The 23,820-nt window shown below is 40.2% G+C and overlaps 1 protein-coding gene across 1 annotated transcript in view; it reads left to right on the plus strand.

Moving 5' to 3' along the window:
- Positions 1-23,820, plus strand: part of LOC140993902 (CUB and sushi domain-containing protein 3-like) — a 348,249-nt gene that overhangs the window by 264,042 nt on the left and 60,387 nt on the right. The window contains exons 16-31 of the mRNA XM_073463463.1: positions 796-934; positions 1,763-1,950; positions 2,925-3,113; positions 6,854-6,970; positions 8,215-8,430; positions 10,626-10,814; positions 13,883-13,983; positions 14,178-14,246; positions 14,424-14,580; positions 16,877-17,068; positions 19,861-19,987; positions 20,536-20,738; positions 21,103-21,294; positions 21,589-21,727; positions 22,280-22,467; positions 23,573-23,691. Coding sequence (XP_073319564.1) covers positions 796-934; positions 1,763-1,950; positions 2,925-3,113; positions 6,854-6,970; positions 8,215-8,430; positions 10,626-10,814; positions 13,883-13,983; positions 14,178-14,246; positions 14,424-14,580; positions 16,877-17,068; positions 19,861-19,987; positions 20,536-20,738; positions 21,103-21,294; positions 21,589-21,727; positions 22,280-22,467; positions 23,573-23,691 — 2,525 coding nt within the window. The remainder of the gene's footprint in view (positions 1-795; positions 935-1,762; positions 1,951-2,924; positions 3,114-6,853; positions 6,971-8,214; positions 8,431-10,625; positions 10,815-13,882; positions 13,984-14,177; positions 14,247-14,423; positions 14,581-16,876; positions 17,069-19,860; positions 19,988-20,535; positions 20,739-21,102; positions 21,295-21,588; positions 21,728-22,279; positions 22,468-23,572; positions 23,692-23,820) is intronic.

Here is a 23,820-nt window from a genome sequence, read left to right on the forward strand (position 1 = left end):
TGTGGAAGAATTCTGTTGTTGTCATGGAGCTTGGAGTTTTAGCTTCTTTGAGCTCATTTTTTTTGGTTTTACAGACTGCAGTGTTTCACTCTCATCAGCATCATTTCCAACAGTGACAGGCAGCTGTTTTTCAGCGAAAAAAGCTCTAATGAACCCACTCAACACAACCTGATGTGTATATAATGCGGCATTTTAGCAACTAAAGAGCCAGTTTATTTTCCCTCATCAGTTGGAAGAGACCAAATCTGAGCGAAAAGAGTTAATATTGTAGTTAGATTTATCAGGTTGCCAAAACAACACTTATGTTATTCCATGTCTACTGGATGTCTGAATGGGCCGCAGTTTGCTATTATGTTTGCAGTATCTGTCAGTGTTGTATTTACAACTTTGCGCATTGCGCTCAAGTGGCAGGGAAAAAAAATTATTTAACGTAGGTTTAAACAAATGAAATAATTTCAATGACATGTTGGTGATAAGGTCTCCAGTACGACTAAAGCTAGTTATCCAAAGTAACTGTGAAATTATGGTCTGTTGTTGTTTGATAGTGAAATCAGAGTATGTTTGTTAAATTCAATGCCTCATCAGCCAACTTACAGCTGCAGCAAACCAACTTCCAGACATTAATTTAAACTGAATCAAACATGTATTCACGTTGTCTACATGTACATGTCAGCTACTAATGGAGCTCATTCAGCAGCCTAAACTACATAATGCAATCTATAATAAGGTCTTGCTCACACACATCAACATCCTTTCACCTGAAATTCCCTCTTTCTGTCCTCTGTCCTCCTCCAGCCCCGTGTGGAGGCCACTATTCAGCCCCAAATGGAGTGATTCTGTCTCCTGGGTGGCCTGGTTACTACAAAGATTCCCTCAGCTGTGAGTGGGTGATTGAATCAGAACCAGGACGCTCCATCAAAATCACATTTGACAGGTGGGTGGCATAACTCTTTCATTCTGCATATTGCAGAGTCTCTCAGAGCTCTGAATGGACAGAACTGTACAGATTCATCAGGACTGCCATCAGTTACTTCTGACAAGCAAAAAGATTTACAGGACTTAATGTTTATGGGTCCTCACTGAGAATTAATGATCTCCTAAATTTCATAGGCTGTATAATTAATATTGGAAGATGTATATTGATCAGGGAGGCTGGTAATATTTTGGTTTATGATATGTGTTCTCTGAGCTGTGAAGTGGTGATAGAAGCAAGACTTTGAGAGGATCCCTGAAATCATTTTTCATTGGTTTGACTTTCTGTTTCAACTTTATTTCATTGTAAAGTGCATTTAACAATATTGCCTCAACAACTTTAAGAGGGCTTGACAGACTGGACCTGTTAATTTTTTTCCTGTTAACTCAATTAAACAAACGTGTACAGAAAGTATGATTTTCATGGCTGTGATCATCTAAAATGAAAAGTAATTTTTGTAAAGGTTTATAATATAAATTTTGCAGGTTTTAGAGACTAATTGGCAGCCAAAGTCATTCAACCCTGGAGTGAACTCGTGAACCTTTACTGTAATTAATGCACCTCGAAGAAATATACTGCAACAAAAGCTTTATCTTTGTGTTGCCTTGACAAACTCTCACTTTAATGAACTATCAGACAGATCTAGCATTATGCAAAGAACATAAGCTTGAAGCTTTTCCCATTTTTGTTTTTTCTTATTGTTTTAAATTAAATGCGAAGGCTTTTACTCCAAAACTTTTAAAACAACAATTAGCAGCGTTGTGACGTTCTGACATTGTTGTCTCTCAGGTTCCAGACAGAGCTAGGCTATGACTTTCTGGAGATCCATGATGGGCCAAACCTCCTGTCTCCACTGGTTGGCTCCTTTAATGGCACCCAGGTTCCCCAGTTCCTGTTCAGCAGCAGCAACTTTCTTTATTTGCTGTTTACCACCGACAACAGCCGATCAAATGCTGGCTTCAAGATACTGTATGAAAGTAAGTCAGCAAACAAAAACATCATGTTTATGCATATGGATTACAGCCACACTACTCATCGGCACTGTAATGCTCTCACAATGCATATACCTATGTCCATACTGTAGATACTTTATGAGCCCTGTACCTGGTTTAAAAAAAAAAAAAATCACTTCTCAAGTTAGCTGACTTTGTCCCAAAGTATGGTTTTAAACATGCATATCTTAAAGTTTATGCTTCTACTGTACATGAGCATGATTTCACAGAACTCTTTGATAACTCATTCCAAAGTACAAAAATTGGGTGTTTAATGTCTGATGTTTGAATTACATCATCATCCTTGGTAATCCTGTCCATTAGCGTGATATCCTCCTCTTCCATGCTTATTCAAAATCCATCTGTACGTTCACCAAATCGGTTTAAACTGTCATGAATCTCAACTGTGCACTGGTTTCGGTGCAACAACACGATTGGCTGATATGTTTCTAGATTCGTCTGTCATAAAGCAGACAGTTGCCTCTCAGGTGGAAAGGGCCGAGATATGCGTCCTCGAACCGCCATATCTGATGTTACAGACTTTTCTATTCAAAAGGCTTTAAGTTGTTCGGCTTGTACTCTGCACTGATTCTGCATTCACAGACACAAAGCTAGCTTTAATATATTGCCCTCAATGCTACACCTTCTATAGATCGGAGTAATACACATGAACTTTATGCACATAACATAACAGAACAAACAAAACAGTAGGTGTTCTGGTTGTCAGGGCACAACATTACACTAGTAGCCCACCAGACACGAGCCAGCCTCACATGCAGTCATTAGCTACCTGTGAAAAACAAACAACCATGGCTGCACAGCATGACGCTTTATGTGGAGATTCAAACCATCTGTGAGTTTTAGAATATGCAGATCAGCAAAACTAAAGGAGAAGTGTAGTCTTCATCGTTTTACAAACCATTTAGACATCTAATTTTATTTTTATTTTTTTTCTCCAGGTGTTGCAGTCGATAGCTACTCATGCCTGGACCCTGGTATCCCCGTCAATGGTATTCGATATGGGCAGGATTTCTCCATCGGGTCCACAGTATCATTCGGCTGTGATTCTGGCTACAGACTCAGCCATGAGGAGCCGCTAGTGTGTGAGAAGAACCACTGGTGGAGCCACCCCTTACCCACATGTGACGGTAAATACCTTGCATTGTGCACATTCTGTGCAACACAACATTTCATTTAGATGTTGGTGCAGAGGCAATCTGCCCAATGTGCCGTGTGGGTGCGCAAACTGACATGACATGACACAAGGTCAAGTTAACTCTGCTGCCAATAATTGTGCGTTGAAATGTTATTTATGGTACAAAAGTGTTGTTCCAAAGTAAAGTGCCCATATCTCAAAAATCACATTCCTTCTTACCAAATAATACATTAAGTGACAGTTTTTTAAAATGAAAAGTAAGAAATTACTGTTTTGAGACTTGACCCGAAAAAGATTATCTAGTTGATCCATTAAAAAAGAAAAAGATCAGCAGTGGAGCCTACCATCCCCTTATGGGGAGCTGAGTCACATAGAACATGTTGTTCTGCGACAAAACCACTGGTTGACTCACATACACACACGCGCACGTGTACGCAGGGGCAATTTGCAGTGAAGGCTGCTGTGGCTGATAGGGGATGATTTGAGGAGAAGATTAGAGATCTGTGGGCATGTACAGTGTGTGTGTGTGTGTGTGTGTGTGTGTGTGTGTGTGTGTGTGTGAGAGAGAGAGAGAGAGAAAGAGAGTGTGTGTGTGTGAGTGCACCTTTATCCACGTGCCTCCTGTCACCTCCTCTCCTGTGTGAACCGTGAACACAGGAAGGTTTGAGGTAAGGTTGACGAGAGCCTGTGTTGGCTGTCACCTCCTCTCTCTTCTCTCGCAAATCAAGGAGTGTTTGGGGGGCGCTGATGCTCTCATTCTCTCTCTCTCCCTCTCTCATTCCAATCATGGGGCGAGCAGGAGAGGAGGGAGGAAGGAGAGATGCGGCACTGCTGCATCAGTTTTGTGGCGGCTTGCTCGGTTCAGCTTGTTGGCTCATTCGCTTGTTAACCACATTTGAATTGCACAGTTCCCGGGACTGGCAGTGGTTTCCTCCTAGGAGGCAGTTTGAGCATATAAACATCAAAGCACGCCGCCTGAAATCTACAGGCTGAATGCCATTAGACTGTGTTTACACAATATGTAAACATAAAAGTATAGGGACTATTTGCTGCCGCGGTTGGTAAGAAATGGTCTCCGCTGATGATTGACAGCTAGTATAAGCAAGACTGCGCCAAAGGCAGCCGACTCAGCCCAGGAAAATGTTGCAGGGAATCGAATTGTTGCTCAAACCGAAGATTTCTAGATTTTGAACCAAAATAGTGTACTGAATATTAATGCTAAAGCATGACCATGATAAACCAGATTCCTTTCCTGATTATATGAATTTAAATTAATCAAAATATTAATCCAGTTACTTTGTAAAACCTTAATGAAATCCAAAGGTCTCTGTTTTTGTGGAACCACTCGACCCAGCTTCATTCAAATGAAAGAGAGAATGGATAGAAAGACCATCCAACAGGTAAAGGTGGAGGAAAAGGCAAGATGAAAGGAAATCTTAAAGAAAAATAGTGAGAACGAGATAGAGGAGGAGATGGAGAGAGAGAAACTGGCAGCTATTGCGATACAATGCAGTGTTTCAAACTTCTCACATAGCTCAGCATTCAACATTAAGAGCTTCCTGGCAGAAAAGTATTAATAATTAATAGCGATGTGTGTGTGTGAGTGTGTATACAGTGTGTATGTGTGCATCCCTGCTTGCATCTGTCTACTTGTTTGGAAACATTCTGACTCCTCGCCCTTGTTTTGGGGGTGCTGATGTTGTAAAAACAGCAGTGGTTGAGAGTGGAGATACTGATGCCCTATTGTGGTTTGAGCACACTGTCAGTGTCTGACTTGCCTGTATTATGCGGTTGTATCAGTGGTCACCCTTGCAGAGACTCTGCACAGATTGTAGTGTGCGCTGCAGTTCTCAGAATTGGTGGTTCTCTGCTTCCAGTAAACTGGTTAGTTTCCCTGCTCAAGGAAACTTCAGCAGAACTTTCAGGTTTGACCTTCTCCCCAGTGCTCTGCGACCGTTGCACTTTTGAGGTAATGTTATGGCATTTTATAGGTTTATTGTAAGAGAAAATGACAGGCCAGTCGACCAGTTATAAGATGAACCAGCTGGAGCGAGCAGAAATGAAGCACCTTGCAACACATGCATGCATTAGTATGCATAGAATGAGCAACAGATTTTCCTAAAGCTTTTCGGAGGAGTGGGTCTCAACTCTGAGCATCTCTCTGCGAGCACTGGTCTCCTACTGCATGACAATGTGCACAGCTGAACCGTGAGCAGAACTCGCGGGGTCATCCCGAGGCCGTACTGAGAGGTTGAAAACATTTTGAGTAGTCACTAAGAAACATTTGCACTGCTTCACTGCTCGTAATATCACTGCTCTGATACTTGAAATGAAACTGTATTAACAGAAAAAAAATATTCAGAAACAAAAGACATTTTCCGGTTCTTGCACACTATGCAGCTATTGCACAGCATTAATGTAAGGTTAAATAATAGTATTCTTTAGAATTTAGAGTTAATTTTAGTTTCATGTAGCATTTTTCTGCCTCATAACAATTCGGAGCTCAGAGACTGTGCATCCCAAAGCAACAAAATCTTGCAAATAGGTTCCAATTCTTTCGCACTTCTCAGTAGATGAGAGTACACTTATTGTCCAGACGGTCACTCGTTATATAATAAGCGACTGCATTTAAGCCAGTGACGCCAATTACTCCAATATCTTCTAACTTCTATTGCTATTTATGCTGAAAACCAGCATAGACTTCAATTCCAAACACACAACACCAGACAACATAAAAGTCCAAATTTGTATTTGCAAAGTTGCATCGAAAGTTTGATCGTGATTGGTAACATAAGGGCATACTGGAACTTGCAATAAGTCACTGAAATATGGAAGATACTTAATTAGTAGCATGGCTCTTAAAGGTTGAGCTAATTATGGATAAGCCTCTCTGTTCCGCTAGAGAGAGGCATTATCATTTAGTACATGAACTATTTATGCTCCATCTGTTAGCACCTACAGATTGTGTCTACATGTGAAAGTGCTTTTAGAGGTCCATAGAAAGCTTCTCTGAATCCCAGCGTGCCACACTAATTGCGCCGACGCGTCACACTTTCAACATGCAGGCGACTGTGGTCACTGTCGTCATTGCTCCCACATACTGTCACCTCCAACAGATGTGTTGAAGAGCTTTCTTTTATGTGCAACACATCCTAGCAAAGTGAAACAACTCAAAACAAACAGGCTTGAATAATTGAAATACTGTAAATTAAACGTATACTTTTCTTGAAACAGTTTTTAGTTAATCTCTTAGCATTATTATGCACTGTCAACATATATGAGGAATGACTAGATTCACCCGCGCAGTTAATCACTGTCAGGCAATGGTTAGTTTCAGGGACATTAAACTATATCAACAGCAAATAATCCATTATTTATAATTCCAGTGTGGTGGATTTTACATTATTTATGTCATTATTTTTGCAACAGTGGGAGGAATAAATCAGGAAAACACAAATTTTGCAGCTGTCAGTGCATGCAGACCTTTCTACCCACAAGTTTTAGAGGATCTCTCTGTGTCTGCCTCCCTCCCTCATAGCGTTTGTGTGTGGGTATGTGTGCATGTGTTTACTAATACAAGCGCTATTAAAGGTCCACAGGGGAAACATTATCTGTTTTAGCAATCAACAGACCGATGCTAACCTTCTCTCTGCCTCTGTCCCCTGTGTCTGCACATCTCTCCTTCTCTTTGCCTCGCTCTCTTTCTCACTCTGTCTCTCTCAATCTATCCAGCTCTATGTGGCGGAGATGTTAGAGGTCCCTGGGGAACCATCCTTAGTCCCGGCTATCCAGACAGCTACCCTTCATCTCTCAACTGTACCTGGACTGTTGAAGTCAGCCACGGGAAAGGCAAGAGACGCACACAGATTCACACTCCTTAATAGAGATAGACAGAGTGAGAGACAGCAGCAAGTAACACAGACAAGTGTAGTGCAGCTACTGCTGTAGTGTAACCACAAACTTACATTACATTGCAGTGGTGTTTTTTGATGTTCCACAGCATATTCAGAGCAGCGTATTTATATTCCCTTTTATATTTGTGGCTTTAGTCAGAGCAAGTATGAAGAGAAGTTGGTTTTAAACCATAGACTGTTTGATAAATAGTGGACTACTGTTTTGAAGCCTCAAGCTTGGAATTATTGTAATTACAATACAGGAGGCCAACAAACCGCATCACAAGAAGGCAACAGCATCCATCTTTTTTATAGTAGTTTCAAGATAAAGTAAAGACCTAGTTTCAACTGGCTATTTTTCATTTTTTTCCAATTCTGGCGTTTTGCTCAGAAGATAGCCACTCATTCAGTTAAACATTCAACCAGTTGGCAAAAAGCTTTGTTGTTATTGTCCACGCATTTGATGCTTTTCTTAGCTAAGACTAAGCCATTTCCCTTTCAGCCCCTCAAAGAATAACAACATAATCTCCTATCTTCTTGAAAGCACATCTAGTAAGAGTAGTCGCAGCACCAGAGTAGATAAATGAAAAAAAAAATAAATTCTACTACCACACTATTTGGGACACGATTGTGGAGTTTGGGAGGATATGCATTGTAACACCTCTATTCTGATTGGATCCGACTGAGAACACAAGGAAATGGAGTAGTAGCAACTTGTCAATCAGAACTTAGTCATGCCTTTAAAAGCATACCCTGTTTTATTGTCTTTTTTACTCTCAATGGGACCATAATTTACAAATTAACATCATGCTGCATTAAGAAGAACTTTTGATTGAGTCCATAAACTCATTAGGAAACTGTTTATTGAGATACTAAATTTTCACATAAGCTTACATATAATTGGACTTATTTTTGAAACCAGTTAAATCGCTCTCTGCTGGTCATTAGAGAGAATGCAGGTTTGAGGCCCTTCTGCATCTGCTTCACTTTTCAGACCCAGAAGCTCTGTCCACTTTTTATACTGTCAATAGTGATGACTCAGAAAAAAGTTGGCTTGTTTTATGCTTTTTGTAACCGTTCTTGATGTCATCAATGCAGATTTTTTTTTTATTGTGGTTATAATGATGAGTTGAGAATGAAACAAACTTCTAAAGATTCTCTCTCTCTGTTATCTGTCTACTATGTGTGTTTCTCTAATAGGAGTCCAGTTTCAGTTCAATTCTTTCCATCTGGAGGATCAACATGACTACCTCTTGGTTACCGAGAACGGGAGTTTCCTGCAACCACTGGCTCGCCTGACCGGCAACGAGTTGCCTAGCAACATCAATGCTGGTCTCTATGGCAACTTCAAAGCCCAGCTCAGATTCATCTCTGACTTTTCCATTTCATACGAGGGCTTCAACATAACTTTCTCTGGTAATTTACTTGACTAAAGTCATTCTCTACTATTTAACTCTCACAAGGTATATTAAGTCAATTCATGAATTCAGTTAAATTTTTCTCTTATACTGGAGCAGGAAAGATCCAACAATCCACAGTGAGATAGCCTCTCTTTAACAAAGGAGGGAGCAGAGCAACATTTCTACCAAAATAAAGACAATTACAGTCTCCTTATATGTATTGGGAGGAATTATCAGTCTGAGCTTTACTTCAGGTAGTAAAATTACTAAAGACATGTTGTTCAGGTCATTTATACAACACCTTATCACTTTCAAAACAACAGACATAAAGAAAAAGTAAGAGATAAAACACCAAACAAGTAAAGAAAGCTTAACTAATGGGTCAATCTTTAGTTGCTTTTTAAAGTCGTACATAGCATCAACAGGTCTCAAGGTTTAACAGGCCATAACCACTAAAGCACTGTCTTCTATGGTTTAAAAACACAAAGTGAGGTACAACTAATAATGATCAGGGACTCTCTGTGACCTTCTGCTGATATAAGGCTGGAGCAGCTCACTAATGTGGATGGGTGCCTGACCTTGCAGAACTCTGTAGGATCTTGAAATGGATGATCCAACAGATAATGGATGAGACACATGTTTTTCCTTCACCTGAGGGAGAAGGCTAACTTGTATGCATTCCTTTCATGTTAAACAGACCTTGGTTTTATAGACATGCCTCATTTTTTTTTTTGCGACCTCATCTGAAACTAAGCATCCCCAGTGACTAGAAAAATTAAGGTAGACCAGTTCAGTCTTCAGTCTTCCTCAGTCCAAGTGGAACAGTGACCCAACACAGCGGTCAGACAGTGCTAATCCGAACCGGACGTTTATTCACGTTTGATAGAATCACCCCGTAGTGTTGTCTGTAAGTAACCAACAATGGTAAAAGTCAGCTGTTTAATCTAGGCTATGCCTCCCACTCAAGCTAGCTATCCACCAGTAGTAAGTGTCACCAGCATCCTTTAGCTATTTACCACACTGACGGTGAATTTTCATACATGGAGTCCTGGGTGCATTATGTTGACTCGACAGAAATTTGTCTTGTGCCACATGTGTTTCATGTGTCCCTACATTGCACAGCCCCCAACATCAAACTGTTGACATTTTAAGTGAACATTTAGCTGCCAATCTCCCTCTAAACGGAGATATTTCACCACTGGCCTTGAGAGCTATCCATAAAACCTTGTGAATAGCTCATGAAATAAAGCACATCAGAGGAGAGAGGTTATACAACATTAAACTGACTGTAATCCACCATTAAACAACACAAGAAGAAGAAAAAAGATGAAGAACAACTCCTCATAACCTCAACAGTGGTTTTCTGAGAAGTGCTTTCGTAATCCATGTTAAGTCGTGTTACATCACCACCACCCTCATCCAAAATTAAGGAAAGGGTTAAGGGACTAAGTCCAAGTCCCCATCTGCCCCTCATAAATAAAGATCCTTTGCTAACTGCCCTTTCATTGCTCTCTAATTGCCTCTAAATAAAGGAGCACTTGAATCCGAGTCTACATTGAGGGACGTTTTACTGCGTCCCAGATGGCATAAGCTGATACTCAGAATGTAACACATGGGAGGTGTCACCAGAGATGTGCCTTGCCAATCTCAGCACGCTCAACAGGCCGTGTCATCCTGCCGCACACTCTGACATACACATCACATCAGTCATCAGTCTTCGCCCGCTGAAAATAAATCTCCTGCTGTAGCATGCTAAACACGAAAACAGCGAGTGCAATTCAGGACGCAGTGGAATCAACTCCGACTCACATCTTTTGTTCACAAGATAGATCATGGCCATGCAGGGTTTGTGTGTTAAACAGTTATGTTGTTGGTTTTATTTCAGATAATAGGGTGCATTTTTCCTGGACTTTTAAAGTGATGGGTATTGATTTGTTGATTTAACACCATTAGTAGAGGACACTCTAATTTGCACTCTAATCTCATCACCTCTCACTTACTCTTATGGCACTTATGCAACACTCAGCAAATCTGAGTGAAAACCACTAAAGGACACAATTTGTAATATATTATGATTCACTAACATTGTCCATCACTAGCTTATTAGCCAGTAGCACACAACAGGCATATGTAGGAGTGCTTAGCCATTGTAGTGTATTTTAATGTTTATTCATGAATGTGCATCTTCAGTTTCAATTTATTTTCCCGCAGAATATACGCTGGAGCCTTGTGAGGACCCTGGGATGCCTCGGTTCGGCAGGAGAAACGGCTACAGTTTTGGCGTTGGAGACACTTTGTCTTTTTCCTGCAATATGGGATATCGCCTAGAGGGGGCACCAGAGTTGGTCTGTCTGGGAGGAGGGCGGAGAATGTGGAGCGCTCCACTACCAAGATGTGTTGGTATGTGTCTACATTACTTCTGATCTTTTTAAAAAATACATTATCTAGTCCTGTCCTATTCTGTCCCATTTTAGAATAAAAGAGAGTTAATTTGTTGAGATTTGTGGTTGTTAAGCTGAAAAGAAATGCTCTAAAGACATTTGATATTTAGAATCAGTTTTTCATCAGCCAGCATTGTCATTACAAGTGCTTCACATAACACTGTGTGTAAAGTGCACCTGTTTGTGTATAATCTTAATAAAATGTCCTACTAGTAGTTACTGAAATTTATTAGTGATTAGGCTGTCTTCCATTGTATCATAAAGGTGAAAAACCTTGCATTACCTCCTCAGTTATCTTCTGAACAAAGACACATAATAAATTATGTAACAGACCGCTGGCCTGCGGTGACCATCAACACATTGAACTGCTTTGCTTTTGTTGAGGCGCTTTGCAATCACAGATATTTGCCCACGTTGTTGGATCCAAAAGGAATGTAAAAAATATAAAGCTCTCGGTGCTTATCCTTTTATAATCAAGGGTAGCTTCAGTTCAAAAGCCAGCAGACACACAAGGCCAACTTTGTTTGCTTTTACAATATAGAGAAGGACATTGCACAACACAAATGTAAAGGAAGAAAAATGTTTTCAGTTACAGAACAGAAACGAGGCATGTGGTGTATTTGTACTTAAAACACCTGCGAGGCACATATAAATATATTGTTTGGGTACAAGGGAATTTATGCAACATTATACAACACAGGGTTGCATAATAAAATCAAAGTTTGCAAACTCCTTCATGCTATACGAATTACAAAACATATCAAATCTTCATATCAAAAGTTCGACATCTGGAAAAACACTATCAATCAACTTTGATTTTGTCTGAGCACAAGGCATGACACATCGTTTTAAATATGTACCATCACAAACACCGTTTGCCTTTTCTTCCTCTGTTGGTGTGTTAGTTGTTACGATTAGTGGGTGGTTGCTGCAGGACCTAAAAGTGGACAACCAGAATGGGATAAGTTTAAAGGAATTTATTAAACCAACTATAGTGCAGGGTAAAGGTAGCAGACACCGAGGGTCCTTGGTGTAGTAGAGGCTGGTGGCAGGGTGGCTTTTGGAGATGAGGTCGAGGAGAAACAAGGTTAGGTCAGCGGGATCTCAAGAGAGAGCAAGAGATTAAAGAGTTAACAGAGTTAAACAATCCGGCAACGGGTGAAGAGCAGACCAGAGTATTTAAGCTGGAGCTGATGATTAGATGAGCAGCATGAGACAGGAGCTGATGATCGAATGTGCTGCAGGTTTGAGAGAGGAGGCAGCTCCAGCCATCAAGGAAGCCACGCCTAGCCTCTGCAGAGCACCTCTGAAAACACAAAAGTACAAAAACCACAAAAACAGCTGCACCAAAAGTCCCAATCATGACATTAGTCCAATCATTATCCTCGACCAGGACACCTACATTTTATTTCCTGGGCACCCCAGACAGGCTTTCCTACTGTCTCTCAATAGCTTGGAATAAGTCTAATTCACAACATGAATTTACTCATGAGGATCAATACCCTGTGCTCATAACTTCTTTGTAAGCAAGGAATGTGTAAAATGAGATTTGATTTGGTTGCAGATGTAGAATCAATAGAGGGCAATAATAAAAGGTACACAGACAACACTGAATATTTCTGTACTCCTTCACAGGATTGTTTTCAGCAACGCTCTGAATACAGACATTACCCATCCAGTTTGAGTAAAAGAGCAGATACAGTTTATAACTTTATAGTTTCAGATTGCTGTTGAGAACATTGTACCCGTTGATCTTATTTTCAGCAGTGTTTACATCTTTGGCTCTTTGTCATCAGCGTGCAAAGACTGATAATGCAAAGAGGTGGGAGTGGTGTTGCGTGCTCGTGTTCTATGGTGTAGTGCGGTTTGCTATATTTAGTTCCTGTGTGTTGTGTTGCTTTGCTGCATGATGTGGTGCACATCATAGAGACACAGTAAAAAGGAGAGAAAAGGGACAATTAGAACACCCACAATGTGCTGTTTTCTAATATCTCAGCGTTGCAAACTTTTATTTGTTTGGTTGTTTTAATAACATACACTAAGCAAGTGTGAATTTCGGTGATTTTTATTGACAAAGAGATGTACTTTGCAGGTTTAAAGTATTGCTATGGTGGCGTGTGTTTGTGTCTTTTACGTGATGCTTTTTTCTATCGAGTCAAACGTATTTGTTTTCATAAGGTACTGACCTGAAGGGAGTTGGAGAGGCACCAAAGAGCTGTCTTGGCTCTTTCAGAAAATCAGATGTGCCTTTGGCTTGTCTTTTCCTCTCTGCTATTATTATTTCTGGACATTACCTTCTAATTAGCACTGTTGCGTAGGGAAAGAACACCGAAGCGGGAAGGAAAAGAGTAACAGGACAAAAAAGGAGGAGATGGAGGAGGAGAAGCGGGAAACTCAGGAGAAGCAGAAGAGGAAGGTTGATTGAAGTAGAGGAGGGTAAAGGAGGCACTATTCATAGAGAGGGAGACAACGAGAAAGAGCACGAGCGAGGGAGTTGAAGAGGAAAGAGGGAGAGGGTGGAGAGGTAATTTTCTAAATGGAAACTGTAGCAGCGTGATTTATTGACGATATGACAGCTGTAATATGACTATTACACCGGCAGAGACACAGAGAAAGGGAGGGAGTAAGAGAGGAAAGGGACATGGATACTGTAGTTAGGGGGCACGTGTGAGAAGTGCAGAGAGCAGGTATCCTTAGGTAAATTAGTTTCTGAATTTTACTACCTGCCCATTCTCCTCAATGGAAGTAGATGGCTGACTCCACAGCTGTTTAAAAGGGTTATTAAATTACACGCACACATACACATGAGCACACTTTCGAAAGTATTCATCAATTTATCGGGGAAAAAAGCAATCATCGTCTCACTCTGAGGACAGCATATGTTTCTCAGTAACTGTGGACTAAAACGTTAATACTGCAGGAGCAAACAAATCTTGCTCTTACCACGATAGTCTAAAAAATGTGAAAAAATTCCAGTCATCTATGCAGATCTTTATTCATGCTTTATTCTTCTTTCTGTATCATCAGCGGAGTGTGGTTCTTCAGTTATAAACAATGAAGGGATCCTTCTCTCCCCAAACTATCCAATGAACTATGACAACAACCACGAGTGCATCTACAGCATCCAGGTAACGAATCTGTACATCCTAAGAAAAGCTCATAGAGACTTGACATTTCATGCTGGCACAAATAAAAAAAAGTTACAAATCATAAACACAAATTAATGAAAGTTAATGACTTAATGTCTTAAAACCTTTGTGAGTGCATGTTGTTTTATACTTTGTGGTCTATATATCTAATATGGATTTCATGTTTATTCTAGGTGCAGGCTGGCAAAGGCATCAACATCTCTGCTAGAACCTTTCATCTTGCCCAAGGAGATATACTCAAGGTAAACACACACATGCACACACTCACACACACCCGGTGATTCCTCCCACTCAAACTGATCAGTGATGACAAAAAAAAAAAAAAGATTTCATTAATTCCACTGAAAGCTAAACTGGACCATCACTGGTTGGTCTTTCTGTTGTATTTACATCTCAAGTGCATTGTGTTGTTGTTACAGATTTATGACGGTAAAGACAACACAGCCCATGTCCTCGGAGCATTCACGGGATCGTCTATGTTGGGCCTGACGCTGATCTCCACTTCAAACCATCTGTGGCTGGAATTTTACAGTGATCCAGAAAGTACAGGGGAAGGATTCAAACTGGTCTACTCGAGTAAGTGCACACTGCTAAGCAGTATAAACCGATACATAGACACAATGCAACCTAAAACCTGAATGTGTGTGGTTGAGTTCTTTTCTGACAGAGAATAATCTATAGCAAAAACAACTTTAACTACATACTGGTGTGTAAACATTTATCTTAGGGAGATTTCATTAAAATTAAATGTTAAAGTATACAAAAAATTGCTCTGTTCACACTGCATATACTGCAGCTTGCATGTATGCAGGCTTAGCATGTACTGCAGTGTATACAAGCGAGCTTTTGCGGAAAGGAAAACGTATGTATGCACCAGAAATCAGTTTAGATATGAAACCTGCAGAACCTCCCTGTGGAATACACAACACAGCTATCTTACAGAATGGTGACATGAACTGTAACAAAAGCACGTGCTGGGATTGGTTAGTTGGTCTGTTCTGTTATAACATTACCATGTGTTCTCAAAACCCTTAACTTATAACCATGGTTGGAGGGTTAGTTTAAAAGTGTTTTGTGATACATTTACTAATTACCTGTTAAAAAATTGTGTCAGTAGCATAATCCATATATCATAATATATAAGTAAAGTAACTTGATTACTTACTTACTTACTTTTCTTGGTTACTTTTGAATTCCCTTAACACCAAACATATGCAAATAAAGACTAAAGAGAAGAAATATCAGTAAGATTACTTTGATTTAATCTTAATAAGGAGTGTGTGTTCTTACAGAAGACACACTTGTGTATTTGTTTCCATTCGAGAGTGATGTTGTGTGAGACTCATGCCCTGTTGTCATGTGTGCACATGTGCATGGTTACAGACTAGTATATCATTCTTTATTTTAAAATTGTAATCCTGTTAGTAACCCTCTTTTTTACTGAATGTATCCATAATCTAATTACATCTTTTTTTCTGTGGGATACAGTTACATGTATTTCATTACTTCTCAAGTCTGACAACAACAGGACCTGCTACAAGTGCACTATACATGACTTTAAGTCATATGCTGCTAAATAAGATAAATCTAGAATGGACAATAACGGCACAAGAGTATAAAGTGAGTCGGTATCACATCAATTCAGCAATTAAGTGCCAGGTGACAGCTGCACTGATTCCTGACAAATGTAACTTATATTTGCCGAATCAATTTAAACTCTAAACGGTTCTCATTTGTGTAACCACCACAGCACTGATTGTAAATTCCACCGCTGAGATGATCACAAGAAGCTTGCCACATTTGATTAACACTGCTTTCAGAGAGCTCTGATTTCAGCGTAGGATCGGGTGTTAAAGGTGCGCTCTGATGTTCACCAAAGCACGCCCACGTTTTGCTGTGCCCTCTTAGATGCCGAGTTGAAATTAGAAAATCTAATTGTTTAAATGGAGTCATGCGGGGACATTTGCATTGCATTTTAAAGGTGTATTGTCTCGGGTGTGTGATTAGAGTGGAGCATTACTCGCTCACTCCTCTGTACCTCAGCTTCCTCATACTGATGCACACTGAAGTTAGTTTGCCATTTAAACAAAAAAACATTTGCTGAGAGAGATTGCAGCAGCATTTTCTGTTTGTAGCAATAAACAACTAACGTATTCCTCACTGTGTTTATAGTTAAGATTGATATAAGGGCTTGAATTCAATAAAACTCTGAGATGTGGTTCAGTGAATAATGCATGATGTCTAACATACAGAGAACAATTTCAGATGGGCAACCATTCACACTAGATGTCAGGATGATGGCAGATGTGTTCAGATTGCCAAATTGTAAAGTACTGCTTTGCAAATAGCCATTTTGAAGGATTTAGACATGCAGCTACTGCAGTCTTCCAGGAGATAAATCAAAGCTGGGCGCACCTCGTCTTCCAGGTAATACCGTAGATCAAATCCTGGTTAAGGTCTTATAAGGATAAGCTATTTATACACCTCTTCATATCCCGCTCTACTAAATTGTGCACATGAATAAACAGAATATTCAGAATTTTACCTTGGAACCTGAGCTTAGACTGACTGTGAAAAACAACATAAATTGGATAAGGTGTATACATGCTCCAGTATCGCTCATATTATTGCTGTGTCTCATGTATCTTTTCCTGTTATTTTTATATTAAATCGGGATGAGAGCTTAACAGGACGTGTGATCTCAGCAAGCTCATAAAGAGAATACTTGAGTGTGCCAGATATTAGGGGAATATTGCTGTGCAGCTAAACAACACTAATTCTGTTTTCTCCAGTGGCTGTTAGATGTTCCTTAGCGACTGTTTTACAAAGTAAACACAGTAAAGATCTTTGTCTCCTTTTTTCCTCTTTATAGGTTTCGAGCTGTCTCATTGTGAGGACCCTGGCGTGCCTCAGTTTGGCTTCAAGGTCAACGACCAAGGCCATTTCTCTGGGAGCAGCATCACGTACAGATGCGAGCCTGGATACACTCTGCACGGGGCTTCCACTTTGAAGTGTATGACAGGCGAAAGGAGAGCCTGGGATAACCCTCTGCCGTCTTGTATCGGTATGTCTTACTATGTAAAGCTGTTTACACTTTGAAAAGATATATACAGTCACACAAAGGCACGTAGCGCACACTTAATTATCGGTTGGACCTCGAGTAACGGTCTTTAATAAGCTTGCGAGGTAAAGGTGAGGAGGGTTCAGTGTTGCTTTGGTTTTCACTGGTTTGTTGGATTTTGGCCTGTGTGGAATGCATCGGCCATAAAGCTTCTGCAGACTTTATTTAACAACGGTGCAAATAAAGAGCAGGATATATTCAGTGAGTAAATATCAACATAATTAGACCCTTCTTCTCTTTTGGGTGTTTTTTCTTGCAGGACTCAGCTGGTGCGCATACACCTTTTAAGTAGCAGGAAGCATTATCTGCTCCAAGTCTTGCTCCACAATCTGGTACAGAATCGCTTGCTGCTTTTATGCAAAGTCTCCGCTCACAGGACATTCATTCAATAATCTGAAAGGAAAGCAGGTGGAGGCCAATTTCCTGCGGAATCGCCTCCTTGATTTTCTCATGAGATCACACACTGCAGTAGTTTTAAGGTCTCAATGAAAAGCCTATTTATTCAGGACAGTTTACCACCTGGACTCCCTCTGCCCAATTGATCCATTTCCTTTCCAGCGGTGCGTGATTTACTCTCTTTTCCTGGAGACTGCCCTCGTGATTCCCCAATGCTTTCTACTGCCTTCTACTCAAACATGCCCAACCACATATTCAAACACACACATATCCAATTATTATTTAATGTGTTTCTCTGCTTGTTTTTATGTCATTTTTAATCTCTGTAAAGAGCTAAGAGACAAACCTGTTTGTTAGAATTGTTTCATAAACACATTATAATCGATTTGGTTTTGCCACAGACCGCTATGAAATCAAAGTAAAACCTACCGGGAAGCAACTTGACATATTTCCAAATGTTCCATTACAGAATTATTGCCTTTTTAATTCATTTTTCAGGGCCTCAAACTGATGAGAAAAAAAAAAAAAAAAACACGGCTCTGAATATTGATGTCAACAAGTCAATAATGGTCTTTTACTGGGTATGCAACATAAAGGCTGCAGAACTCACACACAAATACATAAACATACACTCCTCAGTGTGTTGGTGTATAGTGCCTAAAATGTTGGGATAGCGAGGACACTACAATCCATCAAAATGGTTGAAATGGGTTGCTCAGTGGTTGTTATATTTATTATTTATAGGGCTTCGTATTGTTAAAAAAAAAAAAAAATCGATACCAGTACCACACCGATAACTATTTTCTTTTTATATACCGATTTTATATGAAATCCGTTTCAACAAAAGATTACATTACACATACACATGATGAGTCCTGTCTCTGGGTGTAGTCCAGTGTTTTTCCTGCATGCTACGAGACAGCCAATCACCAGCAGCATTCGATCTTGGCACAACAAGCATGCTGATGTGGATGCAATTGAAAGTTTGTATGGAATGACAAGACATTTTTCGATACTCCATAATATTGTGGCAATTCAGTTGGTGCCACAAAAGTATCAAAGTTCGATACCCAGCCCTAATTATTTAATAGAACACTAGTAACAGAGCAGCCTCAGCATTGAGTTCGGGTTGAGTTTATACTCGGACGATAATGTTTCTTATGAAAAGTACACTATCTGCACTGAATACTCATTTCAGCTGAGTACTCGTTCAACGCAACAAACACGCTTTCTGAATAGTACTTGGAGACATTCCCAGTCCTTCTCAGGAGGAATTTGGTCGAATGGTTACATTCTCTAATTAAACCCAAACAAATGCAAAGCCTGTACAGAATGACACAAAAAGACTGCTGCAGCTGTGCCCCAGATGTGAGCTATAAGCGTAACAGCACGCCCGTTGTTTTAAAGACCTTTCTTCCTTCAACGCTGCCTGTGAACTTTCTGATTTTGGATTCAGCTTAATAAGCCTTTCTCCTTTTTCACTATCAATAATGAAAGAGTCATAAAACCACTGGCTGATATTCTCTGACTTTATATTTTAGCAGTGACACACGATGACCTCAGCTAACCTCCAGTCTTAATATTATATTGCTTCTTATTATTACTGTTTCCTACTTTACCCCCCTTTGGTTCTCTCCTTTTTCTCACTCTTTTGCCTCTTCTCCTTTCTTTTTCCTCCGTCCCAACTCTTGATATTACTCCTATTACTCGAGATAATATATTCCAGCGACGAAGGGAGGGGAGCCTGAGGGAGGAGGAACACGGGGAGGGAGGGGAAGCGGAGAGTGGATGAAGATTGTGAAAATATATAACCGAAGAGACAAAGAGAGAAGGGGGAATTATTTTCTGTTATATAATGTGTGGTGGTTTTCTTTAGGGATGAATGCAGGATCAGCACTTTGTCTCTTCTTCTTCTTCTTCTTTCCTCTGCCTGAGTGAGAAAGACGTGGAGAGAGAGAGTTAGCTTCTCCCTTAATCCATTTCTCTCTGTGGTGATTGTTTAATCGCTGCTCAGTGGCTACTGAGGTGCACCAAGTGGAGCTGATTGCCTTGATAAACAATTGCCACGGACAGATAACTGGTCATACATCATTCGCACGCTTAAATTCGCATATAAATGCTCATCAGCTGGCTCTTTGTTTGCCGGAGTTGATGGTATTTGTAACGTGTCATCACACGTGCGATAATCAGACAGATGTAGAGGTATGTAGTATGGTGGCATTTGAATGTTTTAATATATTAACAGTGTTAAATGTGTCTTACCTGTGTGTGTGTGTGTGTGTGTGTGTGTGTGTGTGTGTGTGTGTGTGTGTGTGCGTGTGTGTGCGTGGTTCTTGTAGCGGAGTGTGGTGGACGTTTTAAGGGCGAGTCTTCAGGGAGGATTCTTTCGCCCGGATACCCTTTTCCTTACGATAATAACCTGCGCTGCACCTGGAGCATCGAGGTGGACTCAGGAAACATTGTGAGGTAATGTGAGCCACCCAAAAGCGGGAGTAGAGTTAAAACAGAAGTTGTTCATTTTAGTGCCGAAATCAGTATTATTCAGTGTGAATAACTTCCTCTGAGTGTTAATAGCTAATCTGGATATGTAGTTATGTGCGTTTATATATACTTATATGTGATTAAGTGTGAAAATGATGATGCAAATGCTGTGCAGGAAGTACTTTTGCTTTACTTGAGTACTTCCATTTTGTCCTACTTTATACCTCTACTCTACAACAAAAGGGAAATATGTACTTTTTAGTCCACTACATTTGTTGGATACCTGTAGTTAGTGGTGACTTTAGGCTAATGAAACAAAATACAATCAACAAATGAATTGTAATGCATTATAATGGATAAAAAATTAAACAAAAATGTCTCCCTTGTTGATATGATATACATTATTCTGAACTGGACCATTCAGCATAATGAGTACTTGTAGTTTTTGTACCTTAATTATATTTTTAATTTAATGCCGAGATAACGTTTGCGCTGCTGATAATATTTTGTATGTTTTTTCATGCACATTCCAGTCTTCAGTTCCTGTCCTTTGACACGGAGGCCAGCCATGACATGCTGAAGGTTTGGGATGGACCTCCTGAGAATGAAATGTCTTTGTCAGAGCTCAGTGGGTCTCTGCTCCCTGAGGGAATCCACTCCACACTGAATACCGTCACCGTTCAGTTTGAGACGGATTTTTACATCAGCAAGTCGGGATTCGCTATTGAGTTCTCTAGTAAGCAACGTCAAGGACTAATGTACAAAATCTTATTGAAATTAGATAAATTGTGATACAGGTTTACTTGCGGTTGTTGTTAATATTTTTTTAACTAATAAGGTTAGTTTCTCTCTGTATCTGAATATACATTTTTAGCAGATCTTCATTTAACAACAAATCTAAATTTCAACATTTCACAGTGAGAATTCAAAGCTACATATTTGCTCTACTTCCAAACCTCAGTTAACCAGCCAGGAATTATCTTAATGGATATTTCATAATGCAGGAAAGTGAAAAGTTACTGTGACACAGATTTTTCTAATTGCTCCCCCCTCTTTCTCCTCCACCCTCTCCTCTTTCTCCCTGTCCCCTCTCTGTCCAGGCTCAGTAGCGACGGCCTGCAGGGACCCGGGTGTACCGATGAACGGCAGTCGTAGTGGAGATGGCCGTGAGCCGGGGGATTCAGTGTCCTTTCAGTGTGACCCAGGATACGAGCTCCAGGGGGACGACAAAATCACCTGTATACAAGTGGATAACAGATACTACTGGCAGCCCAGCCCGCCTGTCTGCATAGGTGAGAAGACCAGTTTCCATATATCTATAAGGACATACAATAGATGTACTGCATACAAAAGTGCAATGGTTTAGGGCTCACTACCTCGCTCAAGGACACGTCTGTGAGTGACTTATAGGAGGACTGTGCAAAAAAGATAATGTTTAGCGATCTGAACTTGCTCCTGGATACATATATTTAATTTCCCACCTCTCTCCATACTGCTGAATTAAGATTATTTTTTCATCCTGTTGAGCTTTAGAGAACACTCAAATTTTACGGCATTTTAAGACTTTTCTATTGTTCCCATCGTAGCTCCTTGTGGAGGAAACCTAACTGGCTCCAATGGATTCATACTGTCTCCTAACTACCCGCATCCCTACCCTCACTCCAAGGACTGTGATTGGCTCATTGCTGTCAACTCTGACTACGTCTTGTCACTGGCCTTCATCAGGTAACCTGCTTCGTTAATGAACCATTAAAGTAAACTAGACTTTTTTTTACGATAAAATATTCATTTCCCCAGGGTGTGTTTGCAGAAGACACATTTATTGCTTTTTCAGAAAGGGCTATTACAGCTAAGAAAGACAGTATCCTCAGTTGCAGTTGTGATTGGTGCTGGAGAAGGACGTTATGAGATTATGAAAATCATTAGAATTCATCCTCTGGCTGGTGAAAGAAAATTGTAGCTCAATATCAGATGAAAAGGTGCTTGTGAGGCTTCATTCTGTTTCCAGTGCCTTCACACTTGTTTTTCTATTTAAAATTTTAACTGCTACCATTCAGTGTTCTGAAAATGCTCTTAAAATCTGCCAAGCTGACATCACTCCCGGGAACTTTCTGCTCATGTTTACTAGTATGAAAGAAAAAAAAAAAGGAGAAACAAGTACTGTAAATAACCTGGGGCTGGACTGGAAATTTCTATGTTGACTCTTTTCTGTGCCACTGTTCTCCCCGTCTGCCTACCTCTTGTCCAAATGTGATTTTTTTCTTCATCTATCTCTAGCTTCAATATTGAACCAAACTACGACTTCCTGTATATCTACGATGGTCCGGATAGCAACAGTCCTCTGATTGGTAGCTTCCAGGACAGCAAACTCCCAGAGCGGATAGAGAGCAGTTCAAATACCATGCATTTAGCATTCCGCAGTGATGGGTCTGTTTCCTACACTGGCTTTCACCTGGAATACAAAGGTAAAATATTCTGCTAGAAGTACCGCCAACCTTGTCTACTGTGTAGTGTTTGTGCCTCTTAATTACTCAAAGTTAGTACAGCAAAAACCCACATGTTTTGCATGCTTGGGGAGATTAGTAGTATGCCTACAGCAGTGGGATTTCTTAAAAGCAAACAAGTATCACTCTGGTATGATGAGTTGGAAGATCAGAAGTATAATAATGACTACCCAAGCGAATGTAGCATCCCATTTTTTTGTCTGCACTCATTATCTAATTGTTCATAACTAGATGTCACCTTGAAGTATTCTCAACACGCGCCTTTTTCTGATGAAAAGAGATTAAAAAAAAAAAAGAGACAAATATTCCAAAAGGAGGTGTTCATAGCCACACTGTCATTTTTTGACAAATACTTTAATCTACTCCGCTTGTTGTAATTGCGCTAGAGGCTGTTTTCTGTCTTATCTGTTTCTCATAACCAAGGTAACTTGGGAAACTACTCTTTAAGGTTTTCTCTGCATAACGACTCATTGTTGTCTCCTGCGATAACAGGATGTCTCCAGAATGTGTTTGGAAGTGTTTAATTTTCACACTGAACAAAGAAGACGACTGCATCACCCCTAAACATTATATAAATGCATTTGTGATAAAGTCTCCCACACTGATGACAGTATGCATAATGTTGATTTTAAGATGAAAAGGAATGAGTGCTTTCACAATAAAGTCCCTGCTGAATTAGTGTTGAAACGGTCTGTCAGAGGGTGAGTTCGACTCACTTGCACAAAAGAATCAACACTGGCTTCGTGTGGACTCAGGACTTATGTCTTAAGTTGATGCAGAGTGGCCTAATCTTTTAGGAAGGGGGCCAAAGCCATAATTTACAAGGTTCATGTAGCATTCAAAAGCTGAGGGATGATGTTATGGTTCTTGCTCTGTCTTTGGCAGAGACAGCTAAGTCAAACAGACTGTAAAAAAAAAAAAGAGCCAAGGAAATGCCCGCCTCATTCGATTATGGCAAGGGACTTAGTTATTATTAATTTGACTCATTATTTATGTGTGCCTGTCACTTTTTCTTTGCCTCATCCTCTCTCCCACTTACTCTCTGGTTCTCTGTCTCTGTGTCCAGCCAAGCTGAGGGAATCATGTTTCGACCCAGGTGTTGTTCTGAATGGGACCAGGCTGGGATCCGATTATAAGCTTGGCTCTACTGTTACCTTCTATTGTGAGGCCGGATATGTTTTACAGGTACAAAAAAGTGGATGGATGGATGGGTGGATGGATGGGTGGATGGATGGATGGATGGATGGATGGATGGGTGGGTGGATGGATGGGTGGGTGGGATGCATTCACATGTTTTTCTTTTTTTCGTTTTTG

The sequence above is a fragment of the Pagrus major genome, chromosome 3 (assembly GCF_040436345.1).
Source record: "Pagrus major chromosome 3, Pma_NU_1.0".
NCBI lineage: Eukaryota > Metazoa > Chordata > Actinopteri > Spariformes > Sparidae > Pagrus > Pagrus major.